Source organism: Mus musculus, chromosome 13 (genome assembly GCF_000001635.26).
Source record: "Mus musculus strain C57BL/6J chromosome 13, GRCm38.p6 C57BL/6J".
Classification (NCBI taxonomy): Eukaryota; Metazoa; Chordata; class Mammalia; order Rodentia; family Muridae; genus Mus; species Mus musculus.
This window is the reverse complement of record NC_000079.6, coordinates 51423145-51450129: the sequence shown is the minus strand read 5'-3', so window position 1 is coordinate 51450129 and position 26985 is coordinate 51423145. Positions and strand designations below refer to the sequence as shown.

The following is a 26985-nucleotide window of genomic DNA, read 5'->3' as shown; positions in this document are numbered from 1 at the left end:
CCTGACTAATACAGAAGTGGATGCTCACAGTCATCCATTGGACAGAGCACAGGGTCCTCAATGAAGGAGCTAGAGAAAGTACCCAAGGAGCTGAGGGGGTTTGCAGCCCCAAAGGAGGAACAACAATATGAACTAACCAGTAAGCCCAGAGCTCCCTGGGACTAAACCACCAATCAAAGGAAACACATGGAGGGACTCTAGCTGCATATGTAGCAGAGGATGGCCTAGTCGGTGATCAATGGTAGGAGAGGCCCTTGGTCCTGTGAAGGTTCTATGCCCCAGTATAGGGGAATGCCAGGGCTAGGAAGAGGGAGAGGGTGGGTTGGGGAACAGGGGGAGGGGGGAGAGGATAGGGGATTTTCGGAGGGGAAACTAGGAAAGGGGATAGATAACATTTGAAATGTAAATAAAGAAAATATCTAATAAAAAATGAAAAAAATAAAAATTAAAAAAAGTGTCAGAGCAGCATTGACATCAAGGCTCTGACACTGCAGCTCCTGGGTTCTCAGGGAGTGTGCTTCTCTGAGAGAGGATGGCTGTTGGCACAAGATCTCTCTCTATGGTTGTCCTTGGAAGGAGTTATGAGGGTCACAAGAATGAGGAGAGAGTGTTGTAGCATGTGTGAGGTAGTCAATTTATTTCACAACCATGCAAGGGTATCTGTTGAACGTAATGTCACTGTGAGGCAGGGATGGTAAGGTGGATATCAGAGAGGATGTATCGGCCTGTAAATCCCTACCCATGACACTGTTGCTCACAAAGATGGAGTCTGAGAAGGCAATTCTTTCTTTCTGAATATTGGTATGTGTCTCTAGTTTGCAGGAAAAGAGCAAACTTATTACCAGGGAAGACACTTAGGAGATACATTTGGTGAAGACTGGCAGCGAGCACCCACCAGGCAAGGTAAGAGGCAAAGTGAAGGGGGTGGCACCAAACCTGCTCTGAGAAGGTGGATGCTCTGGTGGGGGGGGGGGGCTCCTCCTACCTCCTATAAGGTAGGAGCAAGAGAGAGTTCCTGGAGACATCAGGAAACTGAACATTCTACAGGAACCCGAGAGCCCACAACTCAGTATGTCTTCTATTTTCTTTTAGTTTTTAATTTTCTTTTAGTGTTTTATGATATGAGGCTTTGCTGTGTAGTTCAGACTGGCCTTGAACTTACAGTGATCCTCCTGCTGTAGCCTTCGGAGAGCTGGGATGATGGGCATGAGTCACCTCACCTGGCTTCAAGATCTTATTTGAAACTAGTAGATATGTTCTTCCACAGAACAAACACAAATTTATTCATCTATTGGCCGGTAGCCATCCTTCCTAAAGGCATACGAAGAAGGGGTCTGTTGCCCATGTGAAGCAGAGATGGCCACACACAGGAAGAACTATCCAAGCAAGTGCTTACTCTTGGGAGGCACTTTCAACATTATCTCTGAGTGACAAAACAGAGGAGACCACACACCCCCGGGCCAGCCTCAGCATCCCTTTGGCCAGCTGGGAGGTCACATTGAAACAGTGTCTCAATGCTCAACTCCCAGGGTCCTGAAGCACTGTATGACAAGGCCTTTAACCACCAGTGCCTATCATGATGCTGGCTGCTGTGATGATGTTTCTTTATTTCTTTAAATCAATCAATCAATCAATCAATCAATCAATCAATCAATCTATCTATCTATCTCCCTCTCCCTCCCATCTTTCTTCCTTTCTTCTCTCTCCCTCCCTCTCTCTTTCTCTGTCTCTCTCTCTCCTCCCTCCCTCCTTTCTTTCTTCCCTCCTTTCTTTCTTTTCCTTCCTTCCTTTCTCTCTCTCTCTCTCTCTCTCTCTCTCTCTCTCTCTCTCTCTCTCTCTCTCTTTCTCTCTCTCTCTCTCTCTCTCTCTCTCTCTCTCTCTCTTTCTTTCTTTCTTTCCATGGAAGATTGGGGAATGTTGTAACAGGGCCACAGTGATGACAGGTTTAGAAGAGAATTTACCATGGGAAATCGTCTCAGCAGCAGGCTTGAGGTGCTACTGTATCAACTTCTGGCTCTTCCAGGCACAGACAGGAAGAGTGCTACCATCCCGAGATAACAGGACTCACTCTTTTGCTTCAGGCTCCTTGGACATCTATAGCACAGCAGAAGGGAAAACTCACATGGTTCCTGTAGGAGAAACACCAACCTATGTCAACACCCAGCCAGTCCCACCACAGGTGTGGCCAGCAGCAACCAGCAGCACTGAGAGCAGCCCACGGAAGGACCTCTTTGACATGAGTAGGCATCCATCGCTTTTTCTGTACTGCCTTTTTTTCCAGTATCCCTATCACTACTGAATTTTTTGCTGGTGGGAGTGATGATTAAGGGTGTTTTTTTTTTTCTTTCTGACTGGGTTCAAGTAAGATGTTGGGGTTGCTACACCCACCCCGTAGTCAAGAGACTTTCTTTTGGGAAAACTGACTTTCTTCTTGAAGACCAAGGCCATATACAAATATATGTGTTCATTTGAATATTAATTGGCCATGATGGCTGTATGATTTCAGAAGGTACAGAGATGAGGTTGCCATAGTAAGAGACCCCTGTTGTGAGCTATCCTGATGTTGTTTGAATTATGTTAATTTTGTTTTCTCAAGAGGGGTTGCAGTCGATCATGTGGTCACTCAGGTGATCTCAGGTGAACCTTCTCTCCACTTTAACTGGTCAATAAAGGCCAGAGCCTGGGATTGGGCAGTGGGGGGAAAGGTGGGATGGGAGGTTTTTGAGAGGGAGGCAGGTAGGGAGAGGAGGAGAAGGAAAGAGAGGGAGGATGGAAGAAGAGGGGGAGGAGGAAGCCATGATGGAGCAGAACCTCATGGTTAGGAGAAACCGCAAGTAAGAAAGGGTCTTATAGCTGGGGAATAAGTCAGTATAGCACTAGATGCCCAATTTAGGCACATAGCTTATAATTACAATAACTGGATAGTGTGTGCTTTTATACAGGCTGATTGGGGTTGGAAATTACTGAAACAGATCCCAGTCTATCAGCAGTGACATATGGATGAGAAATTGTTTAGATCTTGTTTACAGTGTTTTCCTCTGTAACCTCTTCTTTCCTCCCTCCCTTCCTCCCTCCTTCCCTCCCCCCTCCCTCCCTCCTTCCCTCCCTCTCCTCCTGTCTTTCAGTCCCCCTCCTCCTCCCCGCCCTCTTTGCTTCCCCTTCCCTCCCTGCTCTGTCCATTTGCTCTTGGTTTTCCCTCTCATTCTTCCTCCCAACCTCCTCCAAAAATGTACCCAGTGCTTCCCTGGTATCACACACTTTTCTACTTCCTGAAGTTGCACGGGAGCATCGGAACAGACGGCCCCACTCTGGTGGGGTTTAAATAACCAACTGCATGCTGTCAGGAGCTGAGGTTTGCTCAGTGGTGTGCTGAAGAGCAGGATGAAGGGAACTCACCAGACTTGGCAGGATAGGTTGATGCGATCATGTGGTCTTGTTCCTTGTTCCTTGGCATATAGTTAGAGAAAAATCATGCAATTCATGAACTGAAATGGAATGAGTAGAAATTGTTAAGAAATTTGGAAAGAAATGTAGAAGCTCATGAGGATAAACATACACACACACACACACACACACACACACACACACACACATATACATATATGCATATAGGAAGAGAGAGGAGTTTATGTATGTGGGTAGGTAGATTTGTGAGTATGTGTGTGCCTGTGTGTGTGTGTGCCATTCCTCAAGAGCCGTTCCCCTTGTTTTTGAGAAAAGATCTCTCAATTGGCTTGGAACTTGCTAACTAGATTAGCCTGACTGGCCAGTGGGCCCCATGGCTCTGCCTATCTACAGGCTATCAGCCCTGGAATTACAAGCACTCACCTGCTCGCCTGTTTTTTTCACCTTTTTGTTTGTTTGTTTGTTTGTTTGTTTTAAAGGTTTATCTTTTTTTTTTTTAATTATGTGTCTTGAGTGGATTTTGCCTGTACAAATATATGCTTACCACATGCATGGCTGGTGGCTGTGGAGATCAGAAGAGGTGTCAGGTCCTACTGAAATGATGTTGCTAGAGATTGTGAGGTGTAGTGTGGGGGTTGGTAACCCAATCCAGGTCCTCGGCAAGAGTGGCCTTGCTGGTAACCACTGAGTCATCTCTTCAGCCTCACATGGGTGACTTTTAAAACAGGGATTCTGGGGATCAAACTCAGGTCCTCATGCTTACAAGGCAAGCGCTTTCCCAGCTAGGCTGACTCCCCAAACCCTCCATCTCAAGTCAGTGAGCTGAAGAGAGATGGGAAGACCAGGGCCCTGGCTGCCGCATGCTGGGTGCTCACCTCCTGATTTATCTTGTCATGTAAGTCTCCTTACGTGCAAGTAGCTTGGGTTATTACTATCAACCACCCTACTCTGCAGAAAAGGAAAAGGAGAGCCATAGCGGTTAAGTGACCCATCCTGTGTCAACGGCAGCCCTGCCCACCAGTTCAGCATCACTGTTCACGGTGTCTTCTGAGGGTGAGGATAGACTCAGGTGCTTATTGGATGAGGCAGCGTTGACTTCTCCTGGGCCACGTCTGGACTTCTAAGATTTGCCGACCTCCCACCAGACACTGTTGAGGGTCAGGGCCTGGAGGTGAATAACATGGATCATGGAATCCATTCCTTTCATTAAAAAAGAAAGGAAGGAAGAAAGAAAGAAAAAGAAAAAAGAAAGAGAGAGAGGGAGGGAGGGAGAGAGAGAAAGAAAGAGAGAGGAAGGAAGGAAGGAAGGAAGGAAGGGAGGGAGGGAGGGAGGGAGGGAGGGAGGGAGGGAGGGAGGGAGGGGGAGGGGGAGGGGAAGGAGAAGGGAAGGGAAAAGGGAAGGGAAGGGAAAAGGGAAGGGAGGGGAGGGGAGGGGAGGGGAGGGGAGGGGAGGGGAGGGGAGGGGAGGAAGGAAGGAAGGAAGGAAGGAAGGAAGACAGTACAAGAACGGTAGGGCTGTTAACCAAGCTACAGAATCGAGCAGTGATTAGCCCACTCTTCAGGGTTTCTTTTATTTTATTTTTTAGGCTTTGTTTTGTTTGGAGACTAATGCTCCACATCCCTGTTGAGTTTGGTACTCGCTATATAGCTAAGGCTGGCCTTGAACTGGAAGCGGTTCTCTTTATTCAGCCTGTCTAGTGCTGGAAATCACAGACATGTTCCACCCTGCCTGACGTCCGCCTGAGTTCTCAGGAAGCTAACGAGTTAGCCACTTCAGCCTAGAGGCTTTGAGTATGGGCAGACTGTTCTCACTGCTGCATTCAGTCAACTTACCTGTGGCCTTGGCCAGAGAGCCTGAAGAGAGCTGAGAGGGCTGAGGGCTGAGGAAATGGAAATCTAAAGACATCTTACTCTTATCCATTAATTTCTGTTCTTGGTCGCAAAACAAGAGAAGTGGTGACTGAAAGTAGAAAAGATGTTAAGAAATCGTTGTCTGTTTAGAAGTAGGGAAATTTAGTCTGTATATCCTGAAGCACTACTGCTAGATAGTAGTAATGGCGGCAATGCTATTAATAATGGTGGTGCTAATGTTGGTGGTATTAGTGATGATGGTGATGTGACTGGTGGTGTTAGTGATTATTGTGGTGCTGATGTTGGTGGTGTTAGGGCTGAAGGTGTTGGTGATGCTGCTGGTGATGTCAGTGACCATGATGATGTCAGGTAGTCCGTAGTGTTGGCAATGGTAGTGTCGAAGGCTAATGGTGGACTAGCAAGATGTTGATGACACAGAAACACGAGAGTGCAGCTTTTCCAGTACTTCATATGATCAGATTTTTAAAAGTAGGATGAAAAGGAAAGCCCACAGGGCAGGGAGATTTAGGCACTAATGTGCTTGTTGCCCAAGTACAGGGACCTAAGTTTGAGCCTCTGGAACCCAAGTGAAAATGCCAGGTGTGGCAGTACATATCTGTAACCTTGGACCCGGTAAGGCAGAGACCAGAGGATGCCTGGCCAGCCCAGTGGAATTCAGTATCAGTGAGAGACCCTGTCTCAAAGAACAAGGCTGAGAGGGATTTAAAAAGACATCCAATATCATTATCTGGTCTGCACTTGCATATATATATATACATATATATATATATATATATATATATGCATATGTACAAACACACACATACATACATACATACACATATACACACACAGACATGCACACACATTCACAAATGATCATTTTAGCCTTCAGCCAATGGCTTTTCCTCTCTACACTTGTAAAAGATTTAGCAATTCTGAAAAAGATATAATTTTGCTCCGATGAAGTCTCCTCTCTTTTTTCCCCACCCTTTCCTAACACCTACCAAATCTGGCTTGTTTTACGACGACATTCACTGCGTGGCTACAGAGTTCCAATGAGTATCCCGGAAACAATGTTGGCCTCTGGGGCGGGGCCCCGTTCAAGAGAGAACCCTGTAGATCTTGTGCTTGCACTGTAGCATGAAGGGGGTGGGATCTGCAATCCTCGGTGGTTACCTGGCACTGCACACACTTTTCAGCACTTGTACCAATGCCCCCATCCTTCCAGACTGCACACTGGAATTTAATTAGGCGTACTTAGTGATGTCTTTTGCCATAGGTAAGGTTGTTACTTGGTGGAATCTGAGCATTCACTGGTATGCTATATCATAAGAAGTCTGTTGCGATGTAGATTAAGGCTGAGAGTGATATCAGTACTCAGATACCAGGGAAGGTCAAGTTCAAGTAGAATTCTTGTCCTGGAGCAAATCCACAAGAGGCACCGGGGACTTTCAAAGTAAATCTGTGATGCGTTGGGCTTTTCATAGAATCAAAGTTCCATGAAGTGTCTTTTCCTTCAGAACTGATAAGTTTGTATATAGGATTCCTCAAGGAGGCTGTCTAAAGGTTCAGAGAAGGTAGGTGATGTGGGACAAAGTTGTACCTGCCCTTTGGTGGTAGTGGTGTGCGACATTGAAATCCATCTATCCAGCTAGACAGTGTGTGCTCACGTCCCTGGCACCAGGCACAACCCCCAACTGTCTGGGAAGTAGACTCACCAGAGAGTCATGCCAGCATTTGGGCGGCGCATTTAAATGCTAGTTCCGATGATCCATCTCTGTTGCCAGGCTCTGTCAAGAGTTACATCTTAATTCTCATCTCTCACTCTATTTTTACTGCTTCCTCTTCCGGGGATTGATCTGTCACTGTCATATGTTGTTGACAGAGCCCTTTGAAGATGCCCTGAGAAACCAGCCCCTGGGCCCCATGTTGAGCAAAGCCGCGTCTGTGGAGTGCATCAGCCCGGTCACACCCAGAGCCCCGGATGCCAGGATGCTGGAGGAGCTTAACGCTGAGCCCTGGTACCAAGGAGAGATGAGCAGGAAGGAGGCAGAGGCCCTGCTACGGGAAGATGGAGACTTCCTAGTGAGGAAGAGTACCACCAACCCCGGCTCCTTTGTCCTCACAGGCATGCACAATGGGCAGGCCAAGCACCTGCTGCTGGTGGACCCGGAAGGCACGGTGAGGCATGGGCAGGCACCTTCCATTCAACTGTTTCTATTTACCAGGCCTTGCATGAGGCCACATCCACACTGCCTCCTCTGTTTACAGTACCTGTCAGGGACTGGAGACTTACATGACAAGTGTTTGTGACCTGACCAATGCCTTGCGTGAGTTATGAAACTTGGAAAGTTATCATAGTCCAGGATAAAAGCTTTGTTCTTCAGGTCTTTTAAGATAAAGAAATCTAGCCTGGGGCAAGGGCTCACCTGCTCTAGAGTACTTACTTATTGCTGATGCAGGGGACCTGGGTTTGGTTCCCAGCAGCCGCATTTGGTGATTTACAACCCCCTCTAACATCCCCTTCAGGGAATCCAGTGCTCTCTTCAGGCCTCCACAGGCACTGCTGCTTGTGAGCACATAATCAAAAGTTTAAAGATAAACCTTTTGTTGAAAGATAATGGATAAGGGAGCCTCGGAAATGGCCCAGTGGGTAAAGAGCTTGTCAAAATCAACTGGAGGGAGGCATGTTTTGGCTCACAGTTCCAGAGAGAGAGAGAGAGAGTGTGTGTGTGTGTGTGTGTGAGAGAGAGAGAGAGAGAGAGAGAGAGAGAGAGAGAGAATGAACGAACAATGATGGGAATGGCATGGTGGTAGGAGTGTGAAGCTTTGCTGGTCACATTTTGTCTACATGTCAGGACCAGGAGTGAACTGGAAGTGGTATGAGGCTACACACCTTCAACAGCCCATCCCCTGCGATGGACTTCCTCAGAAATGATGCACCGTCCAATGGTTCCCCAAACAGCATCACTGAACATTCAAATACATGAGCCCATGGAGGACATTTTTTTTTCATTCAAGCCCTACACCATTAGGAGCATGAAGACCAGAGTTTGAATCTGTAGGATCCACATAAAAGCCAGGCACGGAGGCATCTGTACTCCTAATGTTCTCACAGTGAGATGGGAGAACATCTTAGTCAGGGTTTCTATTACTCTGATGAAACACTGTGACCAAAAGCCACTTGGGGAGGGAAGGGTTTATTAGACTTGGTCTTCCAAAGGAAGTCAGGATAGGAACTCAAACAGGGCAGGAACCTGGAAGCAGGAGCTGATGCAGAGGACATGGAGGGGCACTGCTTATTGGCTTCTTTCTTATAGAACCCAGGACCACCAGCCCAAGGGCGGCCCCACCCCCATGGACTGGGACCTCTCCTATCAATCACTAATTTAAAAATTATCTAACAGGTTTGCCTACAGCCTGCTGTTATGGAGGTCTTATCTCAATTGAGGTTCCCTCCTGTCAGATGACATTAGCTTGTGTCACGTTAACATTTAGCTATCCAGCACAGAGGCAGAGAGTAGACACGCCCCTGGAGCTAGTTTGATGTATATAACTGTGAACAATGAGAAACCTCTACAAGAGTCTCAGACAAAGCGGAAGATGAAGGCCGTCACTCAGGGTGGTTCTCTCTCTCTCTCTCTCTCTCTCTCTCTTTCCCCTCTCTCTCTCTTCCCCCCCTCTCTTTCCTCTCTCTCTCTCTCTCTCTCTCTCTCTCTCTCTCTCACACGCACGCACGCACGCACGCACGCACACACACACACACACGCACACACACACACACACACACAGAGAATGAATATAATGAGACAGGGGAACTTTGGACTTACCATATGGACACTTAAAAAGTTATTCATGTTTTATATCCTATGGAAAAGGACCTCCATTTGGAACTGAAAACCAAAGTACAAAACTACAAAGATAACTGTGAAACAGAGGTTTATAAAAATAGAACGTTTGCACTTTTGAACACCGGAGAAATGGCTCGGTAGTTAAGAGTGTTTGTTGCTCTTGCAAAGGGCATGAGTTCAGTTCCTAGTACCCACATCAGGGTGTTATCAGTTACAGATAACTACCTGTAACTCTAGCTTCAGGGGATTTGACATCCTCTTCTGTCCCCAAAGGCGCCTGCACACATGAGTGTAGACACGTACACAAACACACATGCACACTACAGCAATAGCAACCACACCCTTCCTTCCTAAAGTATTCAGTGACCACAGAAGTTAAAAGTCTGCTGGATTTTCAATATTTATCCCAAATGTTTCCCAAACTGGAATCTCTAGGCTTTCCTAAAGGCTATAAAGAATGCTGGGCAGCAGGCAACTGTCCCCATCAATTAGCCCCGTGTTTTGCAGGTCACTGAGACACAGCCTTCAGACACCGAGTTGATGATACAATTCTGTCTGAGTAATTCTGTGGGTTTGTCTGGCTTGTCTACCTGCCAATCAATAAGAGTATTTGACTTCACCCTGGGCAGAGTCCAATAATTGCCAAGTTCAGTAAGTGCAATTTAATCAACTTAACCATTGAGCAAATGCCAGGATTGTTACTTTAAAACCTCTTGTCCAGTGAAAACAAAAGGAGGAAGGTTAGAATTACTTAGCAGAATTAGATCAGTGATGGATAGGCAGGAAGGGAACCAAAGTGTTTGGTTGGATTGTGTGTTTGGGGCACAGAGGAGGGTAGGAGTCAGTATTCTTGAATCTGCTGAGATTTGCTTTGTGTTAGAGTATGTGGTGAGTTTTGGAGAAAGTTCCATGAGGTAATGAGAAGGAGGTGTATTCTCTGTCTTTGGGTGAAATACTCTGTAAATATGTTAGATCCATTTTGTTTATGACATCATTTAGCTCCAGAGTTTCTCTGTTTAGTTTTTGTCTGGATGACCTGCCTATTGGCAAGACGTGGGTATTGAAGTTTCTCATGATCATCCTCTGAGGTTCAATAACATGTGATTTTTAACTGTAGCAGTTAAAGTACTGTAGTAGTTTCTTTTATGAACTTGGGTGCCCTTGTATTTGGTGCACAAATGTTTAGAATTACATATTTTCTTGGTGGATTTTTCCTGGGATGAGTATATAGTCCCCCACCCCCTGTCTCTTTAGATTAGTTTTGGTTTGAAATCTATTTTGTCAGATATTAAAAATGGTTGCACCAGCTTGTTTCTTTAGTCTGTTTGCTTGAAAGATCTTTCTGTAACTTTTTTCTCTGAGGTGATGTCTATCCTTCATTTTAGGGGGTGCAGCAGAAGGATGGGTTCTGTTTTCATAATTAGTACGTTACTCTGTCTTTTTATTGGGATATTGAGACCATTGATATTGGGAGTTATCATTGAGCAGTGTTTACTGATTCCTGCTATTTTGTTGTGGTGGTGTGGGTCCCACCCCTTTTTAATTAGCTGGCCTGAGATTATTTGTTCTTTGTGTTTTCTTGAGTGTGGTTGAAGTTTTTCTATAGAGCTCAATTTGCAGGGAGATATTACTTAAATTTGATTTAGCACGAAATATCTTTTTTTTTCTCCATCTATTATGATGGAAAGTTTTGCTGGGTATAGTAGTTTGGGCTGGCATCTGTGCTTTCTTAGTGCTAGATGATGCAGTACATCTATCTAGGCCATTCTGGCTTTAGACTCTTCATTGAAAAGTCAGGTTCTATTTCAATAGGTCTGCCTTTATATATTACTTGGGTTTTTTTCCCCCCTTGCAGCTTTAAATATTCTTTCTTTGTTCTATTTGTTTAGTGTTTTGATTATTATGTGTCATGATGAATTTATTTTCTGTCCAGTCTATTTGGTGTTCTGTATGCATCTTGTACCTTCATAGGCACTGAAGTAGGTATTCAACAGGCACTGAGTGGATGCTTGATCCACATGGCTTTTATAGATTATGAACTGAGAGTTTAAGGAATTTAGGGAGCAGGTAGGGAGTCTCTGCAAACGTCAGGGCTGGGAGAGTAGCGAACTGAGAGAGGCCAGAAGGAAAATCAGTTCAGCCTGACTTAGCTGGTTCAGACTTCTAGAGCATGACCCGGGACATTTTATTTCAACCACATTTAAGCATAGCACAACTTCAGAGAAAGAGTTTCCTGATGACAATTAACCCAGTCCTGTATGTACAGTGACATTGAAACTCTTTACAGAGTACATACAGCCTCTGCCAGAAAGATGGGTTCTGTTGACTTGGAAATGGCTGTAGAGTCAGGATTGGCCTGGCCCTAAGATAACACAGAAGTTACCTGGGCTGATGTAATAAAGAACAAGTGAATCTCTCCTAAGGATGGGTTCTATAGATGAGAAGCAATGCTCAAGATATAGAGGGGTGAGTCTGAGATAAATAAAGATGATCTTTTAGGGGATTAGGGTGGGGCTTGGCCCTACAGATAACAAAGATCACCAGGTTAGGAAGTACACCCATCCCCAGCTCTCCGGGTGGAAACCAGGCAAATATCTCTTTCCTCTGGTTTCTATAGTACTAATCTGTATGAGGACCTCATGCCCTCTACAGGTGTGTGAGTGTGCATCTGTGATGCTGCTAATGTTGAACTATAGTGAATTTTTACAGGTATAAAACCACAAACAAGCATACCTAAATAGAAGCATCCTAGAGCTCTCTCCCCATCCCCGTGCTTCCCTGCCGCCCCCCACCCCAGGCCTTGCAGCAATTCAGTTGTGGTTATCAAAAAGAAAATAGCAGGGAAAGCTCTTCAAGAATTCTGTGAGAGTATAAATATTTCGCTTGAAGATTGGTATTTAAAACACGGAATGTTGAAAAAAATGTCTAGCTGAGTATGTCGTTGCGTAGAACAAAGATGATTAAATGTTTTCTCGAAGTCTTTATACACCAAAGAATTATCTTAAAAGACATGTTCTATGTCTTTGACATCCACAGGCAAGAGCAGAGAATAGTGATTAATGCATGCACCCTTGTGCCCAGCTTTCTTTATCTGCTCTTACACAATCCAGAATTCCCTGCCTAGGGAATAGGGCTGCCCACAGTGGGTGGGTCTGCCTACATCAATTATCATAATCAAGATAATCACCCATGGACATGCTCACAGGCTAACCTGATCTAGATAAATTCTCATTCAAACTCTCATCCCAGGTGACTGTTTAGTGTATCGGATTAGTAATTAAAACCAGCCCTCATACCCTACTAACAATAGTTTATTATATTTTCCCAAGCCCGTAACAAGGTGTACAGGAACCGAGGGAGTGGAATTGTGATCCCTGCCTGGATAGTTGTCACTCTGGAGTGAGATTTTCAGAGCCATCAAGAATGCTCGTTAACTCCTACCCACTGGTGACTATTCTTTGGGGGCCTGGGGGGGGGGGGAAACGGAGGAGCTTTTAGGTGGATCTGATTATCCCATTTAATTGATCCTACAGAGGATAGCTTTAGCTGCAAAGGAGATGGAAATGAAAGACTTAATTAAAAATGCAAAGTTGCTTTCTTGCTGCGAGGACACTGAAATAGACGCTGAACACGTTCTCTTCAATATTTATTCTTCTGATTTTCATGGTAATTGGCTGGTCCCTGACTATAAAGGGGGAAGCTTGGCAAGTTAGATTAGAGAGAAAGGGAGAGAGAAAAAAAACGGCCTGAGTCTAAATTTATTCCGGCGGTGTCTAGCAGCCTCTGGGCTCTCTTGCTGTGCACTGAGGTCACTGGGAAGCCAAAGGGAAGCCACCCAACCCAGCTCCAGGAGCCTCTGTGGTGGGTGGGGTGCTGAAGAAAGGGACTCTAAATAAATAGTGTTGGGGAGAGCTGGTGGAGGTTGTGGGAGAACCCTTGAAGATGGATCTTTGTGCCAAATCATTGTGTCAGCAGTGTATGTCTAAAACTATCCCCCACCCCTCAGTCATTCAGAGCTGAGTCCTCCTCTTGGCCCAGCGAGGCCGGCGCGGTGTGATGTGTTGGGAGAAACCACCAACACTCGAGTGTCCAGGTCCTCCATGGGCTTGACTCATGGAGCCCTCAGCTGTTGGCTCTCAGAGCTTTTACTTACTAGCCGTAAACAATGGCTCCACTTCCACAGTCATGAAGTCTTTCCCTGTTTCCTCTTGTTCTCCGACCCATGAGCTATACCTCCTGTGCATGCGTGCTCTCCCCTTGCCAGGACCCCAGTTGGGCCAACCCTATAATATGGCACCTCTCTTACCTTTATTTTGTACTGGTTTTCCAGGAAGGAAGGAGAGTAGGAGGAATTAAGGGAAGGGAGAAGTATTTAAAATAATTTTGTAATATATTCTTGCTTGACCTCTTGTCATTTTTTGCTTATAAATACTATTAGTGTACAGCTCCACCATTAAGAACACTAAAAATAAACTTACTGGAAAGTTACAGGAATAACAACTTATCTTTCCCTCAAGTTTCTGCTGCTTTGGAACGTTTCTTGACAACCTTATCAACTTTCTCTTTCTCTCTCTCTCTCTCTCTCTCTCCCTCTCTCTCTCTCTCTCACATAAGCATATGTTCATATACTTTGTAAAATTGTGTATTTAATTTCTAAAAGACTTTGTCACCCATTGAATAATTTTTTTCATACATTTATCTTAGCGGATGTAGTAAGTCCTTTGTTTTTGTTTTATGTGAACTGAATTTCTTTCTGTTTTCTGACTTGTCTTCTGAGTTGGAATTGGTCTGTTCCCTTTGTGCTGTGGTGTTTTAGGATATGGTCGTGGTGGTTGCTAGAAATAGGATGCTGTGTTAGGTGCCATGAGGTTGGTCTCTCTCTTGTATCTATCTGAACATCAAGGAAAGACAGGGAGAGAGAAAGGAGAGGGAGGCAGAGAGAAGGAGAAGAGAGGGGAAAGGTGGAGAGTAGGGAAAGAGGGAAGAAGGGAGAGAGGGGGAGGAAGGAAGAGGGCAAAGGGCAGAGAAAGGGGGAGAGACGGGGAGAAGGAGAGTAAGGAAGAGAGGGAGAGAGAAGGAGAGAAGGGTTAGGGGGAGAGAGGGAGGAGGAGGGGAAGGAGAGAGAGGAGAGAGAGAGGGAGAGAGGAGAGAGAGCAAGAGCGAGAGCGAGAGAGAGAGTGAGCGAGAGAGAGAGAGAGAGAGAGAGAGAGAGAGAGAGAGAGAGAGATAACCTCCTGGAGCAGAGCATCTGACTCTGGGAAGGGGAAGAGACCAATATTTCATTGACTCCCAGAAGTGCCTTACCTGGGGTCACTGCTGTTGTCTGCAGACAGCTTGTTTCATTTCGCCTGATTCTTACTTGCGGTCTTCTCCTCTGAAGGTGTAAACAAACAAGAGGAATGTGTGAGGCATGGGAGTTGTGTGTTCTGTGTCTACAGCCCAACCATTCCTAGGAACTAGCAATGGACAGGATGTAGATCTAGAAGGAAGGGGAGACTGGACTGAAGGAGGTCAGCAGAGGTCTCCATGCAGATCAGAGAAGGTCCTGAGGTTCTGGGTGGAGATCCCTCTGAGACAGTTCCCATCACATTGAGGAAGTCTGTGCACTTCCGCTGCTATGAAGCCCAGGCTTGGAGTGGCTTAGACTAGGAGTGACCTGTGCACTCAAGTCTATCAATCACTGGGACATGCTACCAAGCCACAAAGTAAGGCACATGCCTGCCCGGATCCCTCTGTCTCCTATCATGTGTCCTAGCAGGATTAGCTCCCCTGCCAGTAGTGTTAGGCATCTTCCTCCCAGTTTCTGGGCTGCCCAGGCACTGTTAGGTGCTTGGCCAACATTGAAGCTAGGCAAGTTCCTGCCTGGGTACCCCTCTGGAGGCCCAGTTCTGACTAGACTGTGTGCCATCCTTGCTGTGGGCAGCTGGGACCAGTCTCTGCCTGGCACAATGGTTTTCTAGGCGATGGCTATCACCAGGACTATGTTTAGATCACTCTCCAGGAAGGCAGAGATGAAGGTGCCACCCACTGTGATTGTGTCAAGTCACTGTCAGCTCTGGATTGGTATGACTTCCTTGTCAGGGAAGGTCCTGGGTGGGAAGGACCTATTTTGGGGGAATCTGTGTCGCTCCTGGAGTGCTGTGGGCTTGCCCCTCTCAGCTTCTTCCTGGGCTAGCATACGTGTAGAGTTCTGAGTGATGGAGCTGCTGTCCAGGAACAAAACCTTCCCAAGCACTACAAACCATGCTGAAGGAACCTTCCCCCTGGAAACTTTCAATTCCCCTAATATTGCATGCTTGTGACCACAAGGGGGCAATACATGCACAATTTTATGGATGCTGGAGAGGTGCCTCACCTGGGAGCCATTTTAGACAGGCAGGCATCCTGCCTTGATGTTGTTCCCCAGGAGACTCACCTGCAGGGAGATGCCATCTTCCTCTTCTCTAGCTTGACTCTGACCTTGTGGGATCTCACGGAGATATAGGGATGGTTGTGTTCCCTGTGGGCCTTCCTCTGTTCATGAGTCTGATGCTGTGATCATTGAGACAGATTTGGAGACCCCGTGGGTAGCGGTGTCTGCTTCCCCCTGTTCGCAGAACTGAAGGTTCCCTGTGATTTCTTCTGTGGTGGGTCAGACAGCACCCAACCCCTGAAGGCTTGAAGAGACAGCACACCTTCTAAGTTCTTCTGAGCTCCCAAAGATGGGTGAGGTCTGCAGTAGGGTTTTGTGGGAGCCCACAAGAGCTGCCAAGTTATCTTCTTGGCACGAGAGACTGGCCGTTTCCCCAGCCACAGAGCTCCTGAGACAGTATTTTCAAGGTGGAACTGCCTGTGACAGGATCCTTTATGGGCGGTTGTGACTTAGAGAAAACCATCTGTACTGAGAAGGTACTAAGGGTCTTCTTGCTGTTGTCCTTCAGACTGAGCTCGGGAACAGCCATGTCCACAGCATTGTAAATGTTAGGGAGAACAGCAGGCGTGTAGAAAAGGGAAACAGAGGCAGGACTTATCTTTGTTAGAAGAGAAAGCTTCAGGAGGACAGACAGCCATGACCAGACCTTGATAAGGAAGAACAGAGTGCTGAGAGAGGGGGGCGGGGGGGGGAGGGGGAGGGGAGGGGAGGGGGAGAGAAAAAGGAAGAGGGAAAGGGAGAGAGGGAGAGGGGGGGAGAGGGAGAGAGGGAGGGAGAGGGGGAGGGGGAGAGGGAGAGAAGGGGAGGGGGAGGGGGAGAGAGCACATTGGTCCAGAGGCAGAAGGATAAGGTCGTGAAGAGAGAACCTTCAATGCCCTTAAGGTCATATAGCATGAAGGAGTCCTGAGAGAAGGGTCCCTCAGTCCCTAAGGACAATTGGGGCTTCTGAGCCTTACAGGATTTCAGTGTGGGGCACAAAGCCAAGCTCTCCAAACCACATCCTACCCTGGTGTGGTCTACATGCCAGGCACCAGAAGGCACTAGAGAGAAGGGAAGATATAGTTCAAGGTGGCCCTTGGTCCAGAGACCAGGGAGCTGGGCTTGCTCACAGCTGCAGTGGAAGGGAGAGAAATGAGTTCCCTACAAGAGCCGTGAAGTCACAGGTCACGGTTTTGTCACTTTCTGTCCCAGAAAGAGAGCTGCCAGGGGTGGGGGTTGGGGTGGGGTGGGGAGGGGAGGGGTGAGGTGGTGGTAGGAGGGGATGGGTTAGGTGTCAGAGGGGATGGTGGGAGGGGTAGAGTGGTAGTGGGAGAGAATGGGGTAGTGGAAGGTTGGAGAACAGCCTGGGGTGGGGGTGGGGGCAGCCTCTGGCCTGTAAATCTAGCAAGAGATCTGGAGGTTGTTTTGAATTTATGGTGGGATGTATGTATATTTTGCAAATGGTGAATCATGTTACAAATAAGGGATTTGAATTTCTCTGGATTTTGATGTCCATAGTGGGTCTTGAAAACACAAGGGGCAATAAATGCACAGTTTTATGGATGCTGGAGAGGTGCCTCACCAGAGACACCAAGAGACCACTGTACTTCCCATATGGTGCCCTCCCTCCCTCCCTTCCTCCCTTCCTCCCTTCCTCCCTTCCTCCCTTCCTCCCTTCCTCCCTTCCTCCCTTCCTCCCTCCCTCCCTTCCTCCCTCCCTCCCTCCCTCCCTTCTTCCCTCCTTCCCTCCCTCTGTCCGAGGGTGTATGTGTCTCCCAATTTCAAATGCTAGTCTTTATTAGTACCTTCTTGACTTGAACTTTGCTCCCACCTCCTTGGAAGGTCTCTGAGTCAGAAACTCCTTCTGTTGAACAGAATTGAAGGTGGGTACAGTGTCTTATTTATCCCAATACTCTGCCTTTCTGAGGCCTCGTCATGGAGGCCTTGAGCCAGTCTCCTAATAGAACCTGTCTGAAGGGCGCTCTCCTATCAGGTTCCTCTCTGTGAATCTATGATCATTTTCTTTTATCTAACACCATAGTTGTCTACATGTCTTCCTAAATTATCTTCTAAGAGTTTCATGATTTTCTGGTCTCCATTTAATACATTTGAGTCAATGTTTGAACAGATATAAGGTCTTTATTTTTTTTTCCCACATGGATGCCCAATTATTCCAGGATTATCTATTAAAAGCACTGTTTTCTTCAGTCCATGACTTTATCTCTCATTAAAAGTTAGCAAGCATTATTTGATGGGTCTGTTTCTGGCTCGTTACTCTGGTCCAGGTTCGAGAGTCTGTCCTTCCTCTAACACCTCAGTGTCTTGATTCCTGCAGTGAATTTTTCCATATTTCTCTTCTTTCTGGGTCCAGAATTGTAGCCTGGAACCAACCCTGTTCTTCTCTTTCAGTACTTTGGAGACTAATCTGGATCGTTTTTCTTCTCTTAATAAACTTTAGAAAAAAATTATTAATAGCAACAAATTAGTTTCATACATTGTTTATGCATTACTAAACTTATACCTAAATATTTCATTGAATACCTAAGTATTCTATTTTTTTTAATGGTACAATAATTGGTTGGCATTCTGTTTCAAATTTTATGTGGCCATTGCTAGTGTATAAGAAAGTGATTAACTTAACATTTTTATTTACTTATTGTTATTAGGTGTGTGTGTGTCTGTGTGTGTGTGTGTGTGTGTGTGTGTGTAGGAGCGCATGCATGCAATAATGCATGTGTGCAGGTCAGAGGGCAGCTTTCTGAAGTTGGTTTTCTACTTCCGTCCTCACACGGGCTCCAGGGTTTGAACTAAGGTCACCTTTACCCACTGAACCATCTCGCTGGCCTGTGATTGGCTTTTGTATATTAGCTTCAGATGTTGGAAAGTTACTTTTATTGTGTATTAGGCCAAGAATAATTTTCATTGTTGGTTTCTTTATCATAGCTATGCAGGAGTCCATAGACAAAGGCCATTTTATTTTCCTTCCAGACCTGTGTTTTATTGCATTTTCTTGTCTTCATTAGCTGGGACTTCCTTTCTGTTGTCCCAGCGTGGCCGCGGAGAGGACTGAGGTAGGCAGTGCCCACAGGGCAGTGGGCCTGAAAGGTCAAAGATTGCCTCGGAGGGACAGGTAGGTGATGCACACTGAACTGACCAGCTACTGTCAGTGACCAGGGTCTGTACAGAGATCTGCTCTGAAGCATGGTGCGACCTCAGGTCCAGGAAACCTGGTCCTCCCCTTGCCTTTCTGGACCAAGTCAGATGTTCTAGATAGCTCTACTGCAATAAGGTCTTTCTTTTCTGCCCCACGACACCTGCTCAACCTCTCTTTCCTTTTGTCCTCACAGATCCGGACGAAGGACAGGGTCTTTGACAGCATCAGCCACCTCATCAATTACCACCTCGAGAGCAGCCTGCCCATTGTCTCTGCCGGGAGTGAGCTTTGTCTCCAGCAACCAGTGGAGAGGAAACCCTGAGCTTGCCCAGCGCCCCAGCCCCCATACCTTATGCCAGGTCAGGAAGACCTGGGCTCTGCGGCTCTCAGCCTATGGAAATGGGGCAACTGTCTGTGGGCCCATCACCATTAAAAGCCCCCCCAGGGAGGTTTCCTTCAAGTTCAAATTTCATAAATATGTTCACACGATTCAGACATGCTTATTAGAAGTGTATATACCCACACATCCTGTACAAATGGCCCCGATATTTATATTTTTTAAGACTAAGAGAGATGTGAGACACTAGTGCTCTATGCTGTGTGTTTTTAGGGAGAGGCAGGTTCGACTGTAGTTGTTCTGTGAAAAATATTAACTAACCTGTTCTACTGGGAAATTTTGCTAGGAAGTCATTCTTATGTACTAAGCACAATTCAAGGCGAATGCAGGTGAGCTGGCAGCTCCAGGACAAACAGAATTGTGAGAGAATACAGTAGCATGCTGCCCAAACATCTGCCCCTGCTGATACAGCTTTGTGTGAGTGCTGGTTCCAGACTACAGCTTGGCTCATGAGTGGTGGTGTTTCCTCCGGGATGATGGTACCTTCTCCAGGATGGTGGTACCTCCTCCAGTCATGGCTTGCTGGGTGCTGCCTCCTATGCCCTGAATTGACATTGTGTGAGTGGGTTTTCTGCCATAGGATAATCCACTGAATCCCCACTCCAAAGTAGATGGTAGTCTGGCTTGTTCAGGTCGTGTTTCAGCATGGGGAACCTTTGACTTCAATTGTGTGTGTGTGTGTGTGTGTGTGTGTGTGTGTGTGTGTGTGTGTGTGTGTGTGTATTTGGGAGATTCATTTGAGGCCAAACATGATACTTTGAATAAGACTTAAGATGTCTGATTGGCAAATGCTTCCTTGTCAGCGTACTGATGACGTGTATGTCTGAGGAAGTAGGATATGCGTATTCCTGGTCTGTAGGTCCTTCAAGCCAATGTGACCATCATGGGCTTTTTATGGAAGGTGCCAGTGAAGTGGCCTCCCACCTACCTCTCGTATTCAGTAGAACAAAAAACCATGTGTTAGAGCCTCGCAAGGCCTGTGCCAGCTTCTGCCCAGAATTGAGCTTTGGAGATACACACACACTGGCTGTTTTTCCCAGGTCCGTGTGTGCTCAGCTCCACGCTCCAGTCTTTGGGAGCAGCTGGAGTGAGGGGTGGTGAGCCTTCTTGTCTCCCCTCCATATTTTCTCAGTAGCCCCATGAAAAGGAACCACGCTCGTGGCGCTCTGTCTTCTTTCTCTGCCATTTCAGAAGCTGTTGTTTCATGGTGGGTGATAACCTGTGTTTCAAAGCTGGCTACGTCTATGACTTCGGTGACTTAACAAACATGAGCAGATGGTGCACTTAGTGGTTGGTACTTCAGCATAGGACTGTGACCTGGGTGTTGCTCCCTGTGAGACTCCATGTGGTAGCACCCCTGACTAGTATAGCAGGACTCTACGTTTTAGGGTTGTGTGATGAAAAACTGGATTTTTTTCTTTTTCTTTTTCTTTTTTTTTGGTTTTGGTTTTTCAAGACGGGGTTTCTCTGTATCGCCCTGACTGTCCTGGTTGAACTCAGAAATCTGCCTGCCTCTGCCTCCCAAGTGCTGGGATTAAAGGCATGTGCCACCACTGCCTGGCTAAAACTGGATATTTTTAAGAGGAAGGAATTAAGTCTCTGTGTGTGTGTTTGTGTGTGTGTGTATTGTGGGTAGATGGGGTGGGGGTGGGGCGCTCAGTGGTTAAGAATACTGGCTGCTTTTCCAGAGGACTCAAGTTCAATTCTCTGAGCCTACATGACAGCTCACAGCTGTCTGTAACTCAAGTCCCAGGAATCTTGTGGCCTCCGTGGACACCAAGTAGGCACATAATGCACTTACACACTTGCAAGCAAAACACCCATACATATAAACATAAATAAATTATATTCTAAAGAGTATAGTTAAGGGGAGACTAAACGTTGGGCCAATCAGAGTTCGGCATGGCTCTAATTGTAAGTGTGAGCCCCGCTTTTGCTGCCCTGTAGTCAGTTGGGTGCTAACAGGAGAGGCTGGGAAGGGAAGATCTTGGAGGCTCAGTAGGAGATCTCTTGACAGTTTTAACCCTTTGAGTGCCCGCTGGATCCAAGCTGGCAGCACAGCAGTCTTCTAGCATCAACTTTCAGGATCCTGCTGTTTCCTGAGTGGTGTCAGTTGGGACAAATGCTACATGGATGAAATCACAGAGATGAGCAGATATGCTGGTAGCCCCTAGTTCAGGCTCTTGCCTTGTGGCCACATACATAAGCATTGAGGTACCCCAAGAGTCACCCTGTCCTCTGTCCCCCAAGAGGCTGTGCTCTGTGCACACACATACAGGTCCTGCTGCTCCTGTGTGTGACTGTATTGTACATAGAAAAACATACAAAATTATCCAATCTTGAATTCCCCGCTCACGCACTGCTAGAATGCTTCTGTTCAAGTCACTAGCAAAGTGTTACAGACCATGAGCGCCTCAGCATTCGCCTGATTTCATTTCCCTCTCCAGGGAAGTTTAAAAAAAAAAAAAAAAAAAAAGGAATACTCAGAAATGAATTCTCTGAAGTCAGTGTTGAGTTTGAGGGTAATAAGATTTATAGGAATCAACATTTCTCTTTTTAATTTTAATTCAAAACATCTAATTATTGTTCCAGATTAGAGGACAGATGTTATAGTTAGGGAAATCTTTTAGACACAGGGCAGACTGCAGAGGTTGTTCTTGGCAGCCGTGTTCTGGCCTGCATTCCTTTTAAAGCATGTCAGAGTTCACAGGGGTTCGTCATGTCTTGCTACAAACACCATGTATGTGATGGGACAACTCCCTCAAACCTCACATACACCCGGGGAAACTGAGGCTCACTTCAGGTCACATCGTCAGCTAACAGAAGAGCTGTTCTAGTCACTCAGCATTTTCTGCGCACAGGTGTGGCCTGCCTGTGTTTTGAGGCCAGGGTTTGGGGGCAGACCCCAAAGCTTCTCCTCCTGTGCCTACACACCTCTTCCATGGGTTCCCAGACCATATCTGCCTGGGTAGGGCAGGGCTTCGGGCTATGAAGGAGCAACTCCATACTGTGCAGAACAGCACTCTGCTGTGCATTCAGGGGCTTCAGCTCCCAGGGCACGGTGGCTGAGTCTACGCCAGGCATGAGGGTCTGGCGTGTGCCTGGATCCTGTGCTCCTCCTTATAGGCACCCCACCACTCCGTCCAGAACTCTGCATCTATTTTAGTGGTGCGTGGTGGGGTTCAGCAGCCTTAAAAACAGCCCCTGTCTGCTCTTGCACAGTGGCTCTGAATCCCCTGCCAAATCCTTCCATCCCTTGCTCTCCTGGGAGAGTTAGCTGTTCTTCAGATCACCTCTGCACACTCTTGGGGCTGACTGACCTTCCATGGGGTTGTTCATCATGGTCTAGGTTGGCTCTGATTCTCAAATCTCCCTCCACCATAAGGTGGGCAGTCTGCTAACAACACAGGTCAAATGACTCAATCTTTGACCTATACTTGTGTTATGACCATGGTGTCCCTTTTGTATTTTAAAGACAAAGAGCGGGATACCTGCTTAGCCTGGATAAACAGCTTTCTGTGACAGGCCAACTCAGATGGTGGATAGATGGGCCAAATAGGACACATGAAGCAACCGTGAGGTTCTCTTAGCAACAGAGGCAGTTGTACGTAAAGGCCGTGAGAATCCATGAATGGAGGGTAAAGCTTAGGTTGGAAGGACAGGGAGAATGAATTCCCCAAAGCCCATGGGATTCAGGTCACAGTTGCCATATGTCCAGGCTCCACTGGTGTCCTGAAGATGCCTCTCTTTCGAAGGGAAGATCTCCCCCATGGTGACATTAGACACCTGGGAGGCCTCCTTATAGGAGTGGCTATAGAGTGGACACCTCCATTCCACGTTAGATCCAGTGCCACATTCTCTTCTTGTTGAAGTGAGTTGAGTTGAAATCCAACTCAGTCCCCAAGACAGTGATGCAGCAGAGGCCACCCCCATGAAGCTCATCCTGGTACAACCTGAACAATAGGTTCTCTGACACCATGACTTGTGCTTCCTTCAAAGAGTGGTGTGGATAGAGAAATAAATATATAAAGTGACTTCCTGGGACTCTTCACTGACAGAACGTATCTCACTCCTCCTCCATGGGCCCAAAGTGGTAGGCCATCTATAAACAGCTTTTGTGGATGGTGACAGCCAGATTTTAAATAGGAGGAGGGTAGTAGAAAGGTTGCAAATGAAACCATGTGCTCAGAAACATATGTGTGATGCTAGTTCTTATGGAAATTTTGAAGTGTGTGTGTGTGTTTTCAAGAAAGACAATGTAGATAATAAACCCCACTCCTGGAACATATTACAAACCTAGAAATTTTGCCCTTCTGGGATAATGGGCAGGTGCTTTCGAGATGTTTCAGCTGAAGGGGCCCTTGTATTTCAGCTGAAAAAATTGGATGGCAGTGGTCAATGGCTAGATCTAGGAAAGAATGCAGGACTTACTAAGGCCTTTTGAGGCTCAGACATGTAGCTCACATGGAAGCAACATACTCCACCTTTTGAAGTACAGGAAGGACTGAGCCATTTGCCTGAGAGAGTCAGGACCTGTGGTTGGTGACTTAGCTGGTATTCTACCAAGGGGAGCTGGGGGTGGGGGTGGGGATGGAGGGGGGATTTGGGTCCATATAGCTTACTTTGGAAATGATCCCAGAAGTCAAGAAGGAAGTAGCTGCTGTGGAATGGTTGCATTGTGGAACACGAGTCCACCCAGGATACATTGTGGGCATCTATTTGCTGTTAAGCCCCAGGAACAGAACTGAAGACACCTGGGTTAGCTAGTGGGTGGGGCATGGAGGAGCTCCACCACAGTCAGCATGGATGGAAGGCTATCTCCAGAGATTTCTGCCCAGCCTTGTGCATACCTGTGCACACTCTGTGAACTGGGACATCCTGGGGCAGAGGCTGGTATTTATAAAATATCAGTCTCAGAGCAGAAGGCAGACATCGAAGAACCAGGCTGCCTGATCCACACATGGATTTCAGGGCTCTGGCCCTTGGGCTCCTGACTCAGCAGGCCTAGTGTGAGGGTAGAGCACTTGCCTTTTCAGTGTGAGGACATGCTAATGCTAAGGATCTTGGCTTTGATATTGACTGGTGAGCCTCCACCCCTTCCTTGACGCTTACTGGTGGACTCCATCTCCATCTCCCTCCCACCCCCACCAATTATGAAGAAAATTTCACACCACTTCACATCATATTTCCCAGGCCCATGCCGTGAATTTGAAAATGGGGAATTAATAAGTACTTATAACTCCCTGCAACTGTGGCTGGCAGATAAAATGCCATCTGCCAGACAGGATTTATTTATAATGGGGTTTATACATATTTATAAGTTTGCAAGCAACAAATGCACAGTTTTAAAACTGGCACATTTTATATCAGCTAGAAAAAAATTGCAACTTTATACTAAGGCTTTCTGAGTGTGAACTGCATGTGTGTAGTATACACGTACACGAGCTTTCTTTAGTTCAGATGGAATGCGCACCACAGCATGTGTATGTCCAGATGCAGACCAGCTCTGTGTTGGGTCTCTCTCTACTGAGCCTCTGGGGTTTCCTGCATTGGATGACCTGTATATGAGAAATGGCACCAAGAGCTTGGCGGTTGATTTGCTCTCATTTGCAGACCTGTGGAGCAGAGTTCTGGGTGTCGTGGACTCTGAGACCATGGTACAAAAAGGGAAGTAGGGCTCTCACTGCAGGCCGAGAGAGAGGGAAAGCAAGCCAGGAGTGTGGTGCATTTCTGTAATCCCAGAACTTGGATGGTAAAGGCTAGCTCAGGGTCAACCTGGGCTAAACGAGGCCATGTCTCAAGAGAACTAAACAGAAGGGTAGCCAGCAGAAGACAAGGAAGAGGCAGGTGTTAGAGAAAAGGAAAAGGGACATGCAGATGAAACACCCACAGACCCACATCCTTTCTTGACCCAGCCTGACTTACCACAACCGGACTTGGCTGGCCAGCCCTCCTGGCCACATTTATACCTTAGATCCTATGTAGCAGGTCCTGCAGGGACTTGTGGGACAGAGAAGGGAACATAAGGTGAATCTGTTCCTGTTTATAATCTAACTGGAGCCCCTCCTCCAACACACACATGAAGTGTGAGAGTGTTGGAGTGGGAGTCGGGGAGGCTTTCAGGGCTGGTGTGCTCACATTCAGTATGGACCAAGGATCAGGCTCAGGACTGAGCTGGAGGCGCTGAAGGCTTTTAAACAGCAGGTGGCGCAGTTGTACCCTTGAGGAAGAAAAGGGTGCAAAAGTTCAAGTTGGTGTCCCTCATGGAATCTGCTGATGTCAGTAGGATGCCGGAGGACAGGTTGAAAAGCTTTCCTTTCCTCTCGCTGCCCTCTCAGATGCCCTGGGGGTAAGTGAGTCCCTGAGACCCCCAGACACACCTATGGGTGAAAGAGAAACCACAGGAAATGGACAGCTTTATGTACCCACTGTACATAGAGGACAGAACCTATGGGGTGAATCTGAAACCCGAGCTCCTGAGGACATACAGGTTCACACTGGAGGAAATTCCTTTACCACAACCAAAGTCACTCACAGCGGAGTCAAGCAACAGTTCACAAGGCAGAGACAGTAGACTAACTAGTCTGGGGACAACTAGTTTCTTTTCCTCTTCTTCTTCTTCTTTGTTTAACAACACTATGTGTGAGTTGCCAATTGAATGTTCTCTGTTCAACTGACTTTTGGATATAACTTGTTTCTGAGTATTGTGAAATTTATGTGAATTTCTTTGTGTTCAGAATGAGACATTTGATGTTCAAAAGCCCCAGGATTAGGGGACAGCTCAGTGTAAATGTAATGTGTAACAAGGTATTGAACAGTTTTCCAAAAGCATTCGGGTGGCCAATTATACATATTGATATATACATATTTGAAATTTCTTTTTGTTTCTGTTAACCATTGTGAAACACCAACAGTTACTGTAACAGTTACTGCCTGGGAGTGTGGCCAACCGCCCCTTGCCACTTTGATACTGGCCTGGGATTGGCTCCCTAAGTCACCTGTTGAGGAGCAGAAATACAAAGTCAACTTTAAGTTTTCTAATATTTTTCTTTGATAAAACTTAGGCGATTTGACGACCATTTGGCATTCCCAAGAGATAACAGGTGAAGGTGATCAGGCAGCTTGGACTCCCTCACCTGCAGGGACTCTTTAGAGAAACGGTGTTGCTTTCGGTCTCATGCCCTCCACCACGGTCCTGGCACACCACAGCCGAGCTTCTGGGATAACCACGAGGAGGCAGCATAGAACATCCCATCACCATGGCCGAGGTATGGCTGGTGGCAGGCTAACCCTAGACAATGCTGCTCTTCTTGTTATTATTAGGTACTGGAACATGTGCCTTTATCATTGGGACGGCCACCCATGCACTTCCAATCCCAGAGCTCAGAGCTGACCCTCTGCCCTCTGACTTAGACAACTATGTGGGTGATGAGGTTTTTGTTTTTTTGTTTGTTTGTTTGTTTTCATTTTTTTCATTTGTCACTAGTCTCCAAAGCATGGAACTGGCGGCGATGTCATTAGACATTTTCTATAAAATGCACCTTGTTATCTTTCTGTGACCGGCTCTTTCCCAGCACACAGAATAACCACGGCTCAAAGATTGAGAGGAGTAACCATTTTTAAATAGTTAATTGTTTCAGTGACTGTAAGTGTTAAGTCTGTTGTTGGCAATAAAGGCTACTGTGAAAAGAAGTGTCTCTTGTTTGCGTGACAGAGCTCACGTCTGTGTGTGGTGGCAGGGCGCCATCATGCATGCGTAGAAGTCACAGGACAACTTGTAGGGCTTCTCTCCTTCTGTCATGTGGGCCCTGGGAATCGAACTCAGGACATCAAGTGTCACCAAGGCAAGCAACATTGCCTTCTGAGCCACTCGCCAGCCCTGGGTCTTATAACGCATCGCAGAAGACAGGAGGGCAGATTGAAACCTTTCTCT

General features: G+C 46.7%; 1 protein-coding gene across 1 annotated transcript in view; it reads left to right on the top strand.

Moving 5' to 3' along the window:
* The window catches only part of Shc3 (src homology 2 domain-containing transforming protein C3), a 146063-nt gene extending 119322 nt beyond the window's left edge, over positions 1-26741 (top strand). Inside the window, exons 9-12 of the mRNA NM_009167.5 lie at positions 816-903; positions 2082-2240; positions 7145-7440; positions 18849-26741. Coding sequence (NP_033193.3) covers positions 816-903; positions 2082-2240; positions 7145-7440; positions 18849-18977 — 672 coding nt within the window. The 3' untranslated portion in view covers positions 18978-26741. The remainder of the gene's footprint in view (positions 1-815; positions 904-2081; positions 2241-7144; positions 7441-18848) is intronic.
* Positions 26742-26985: the final 244 nt, after the last annotated feature.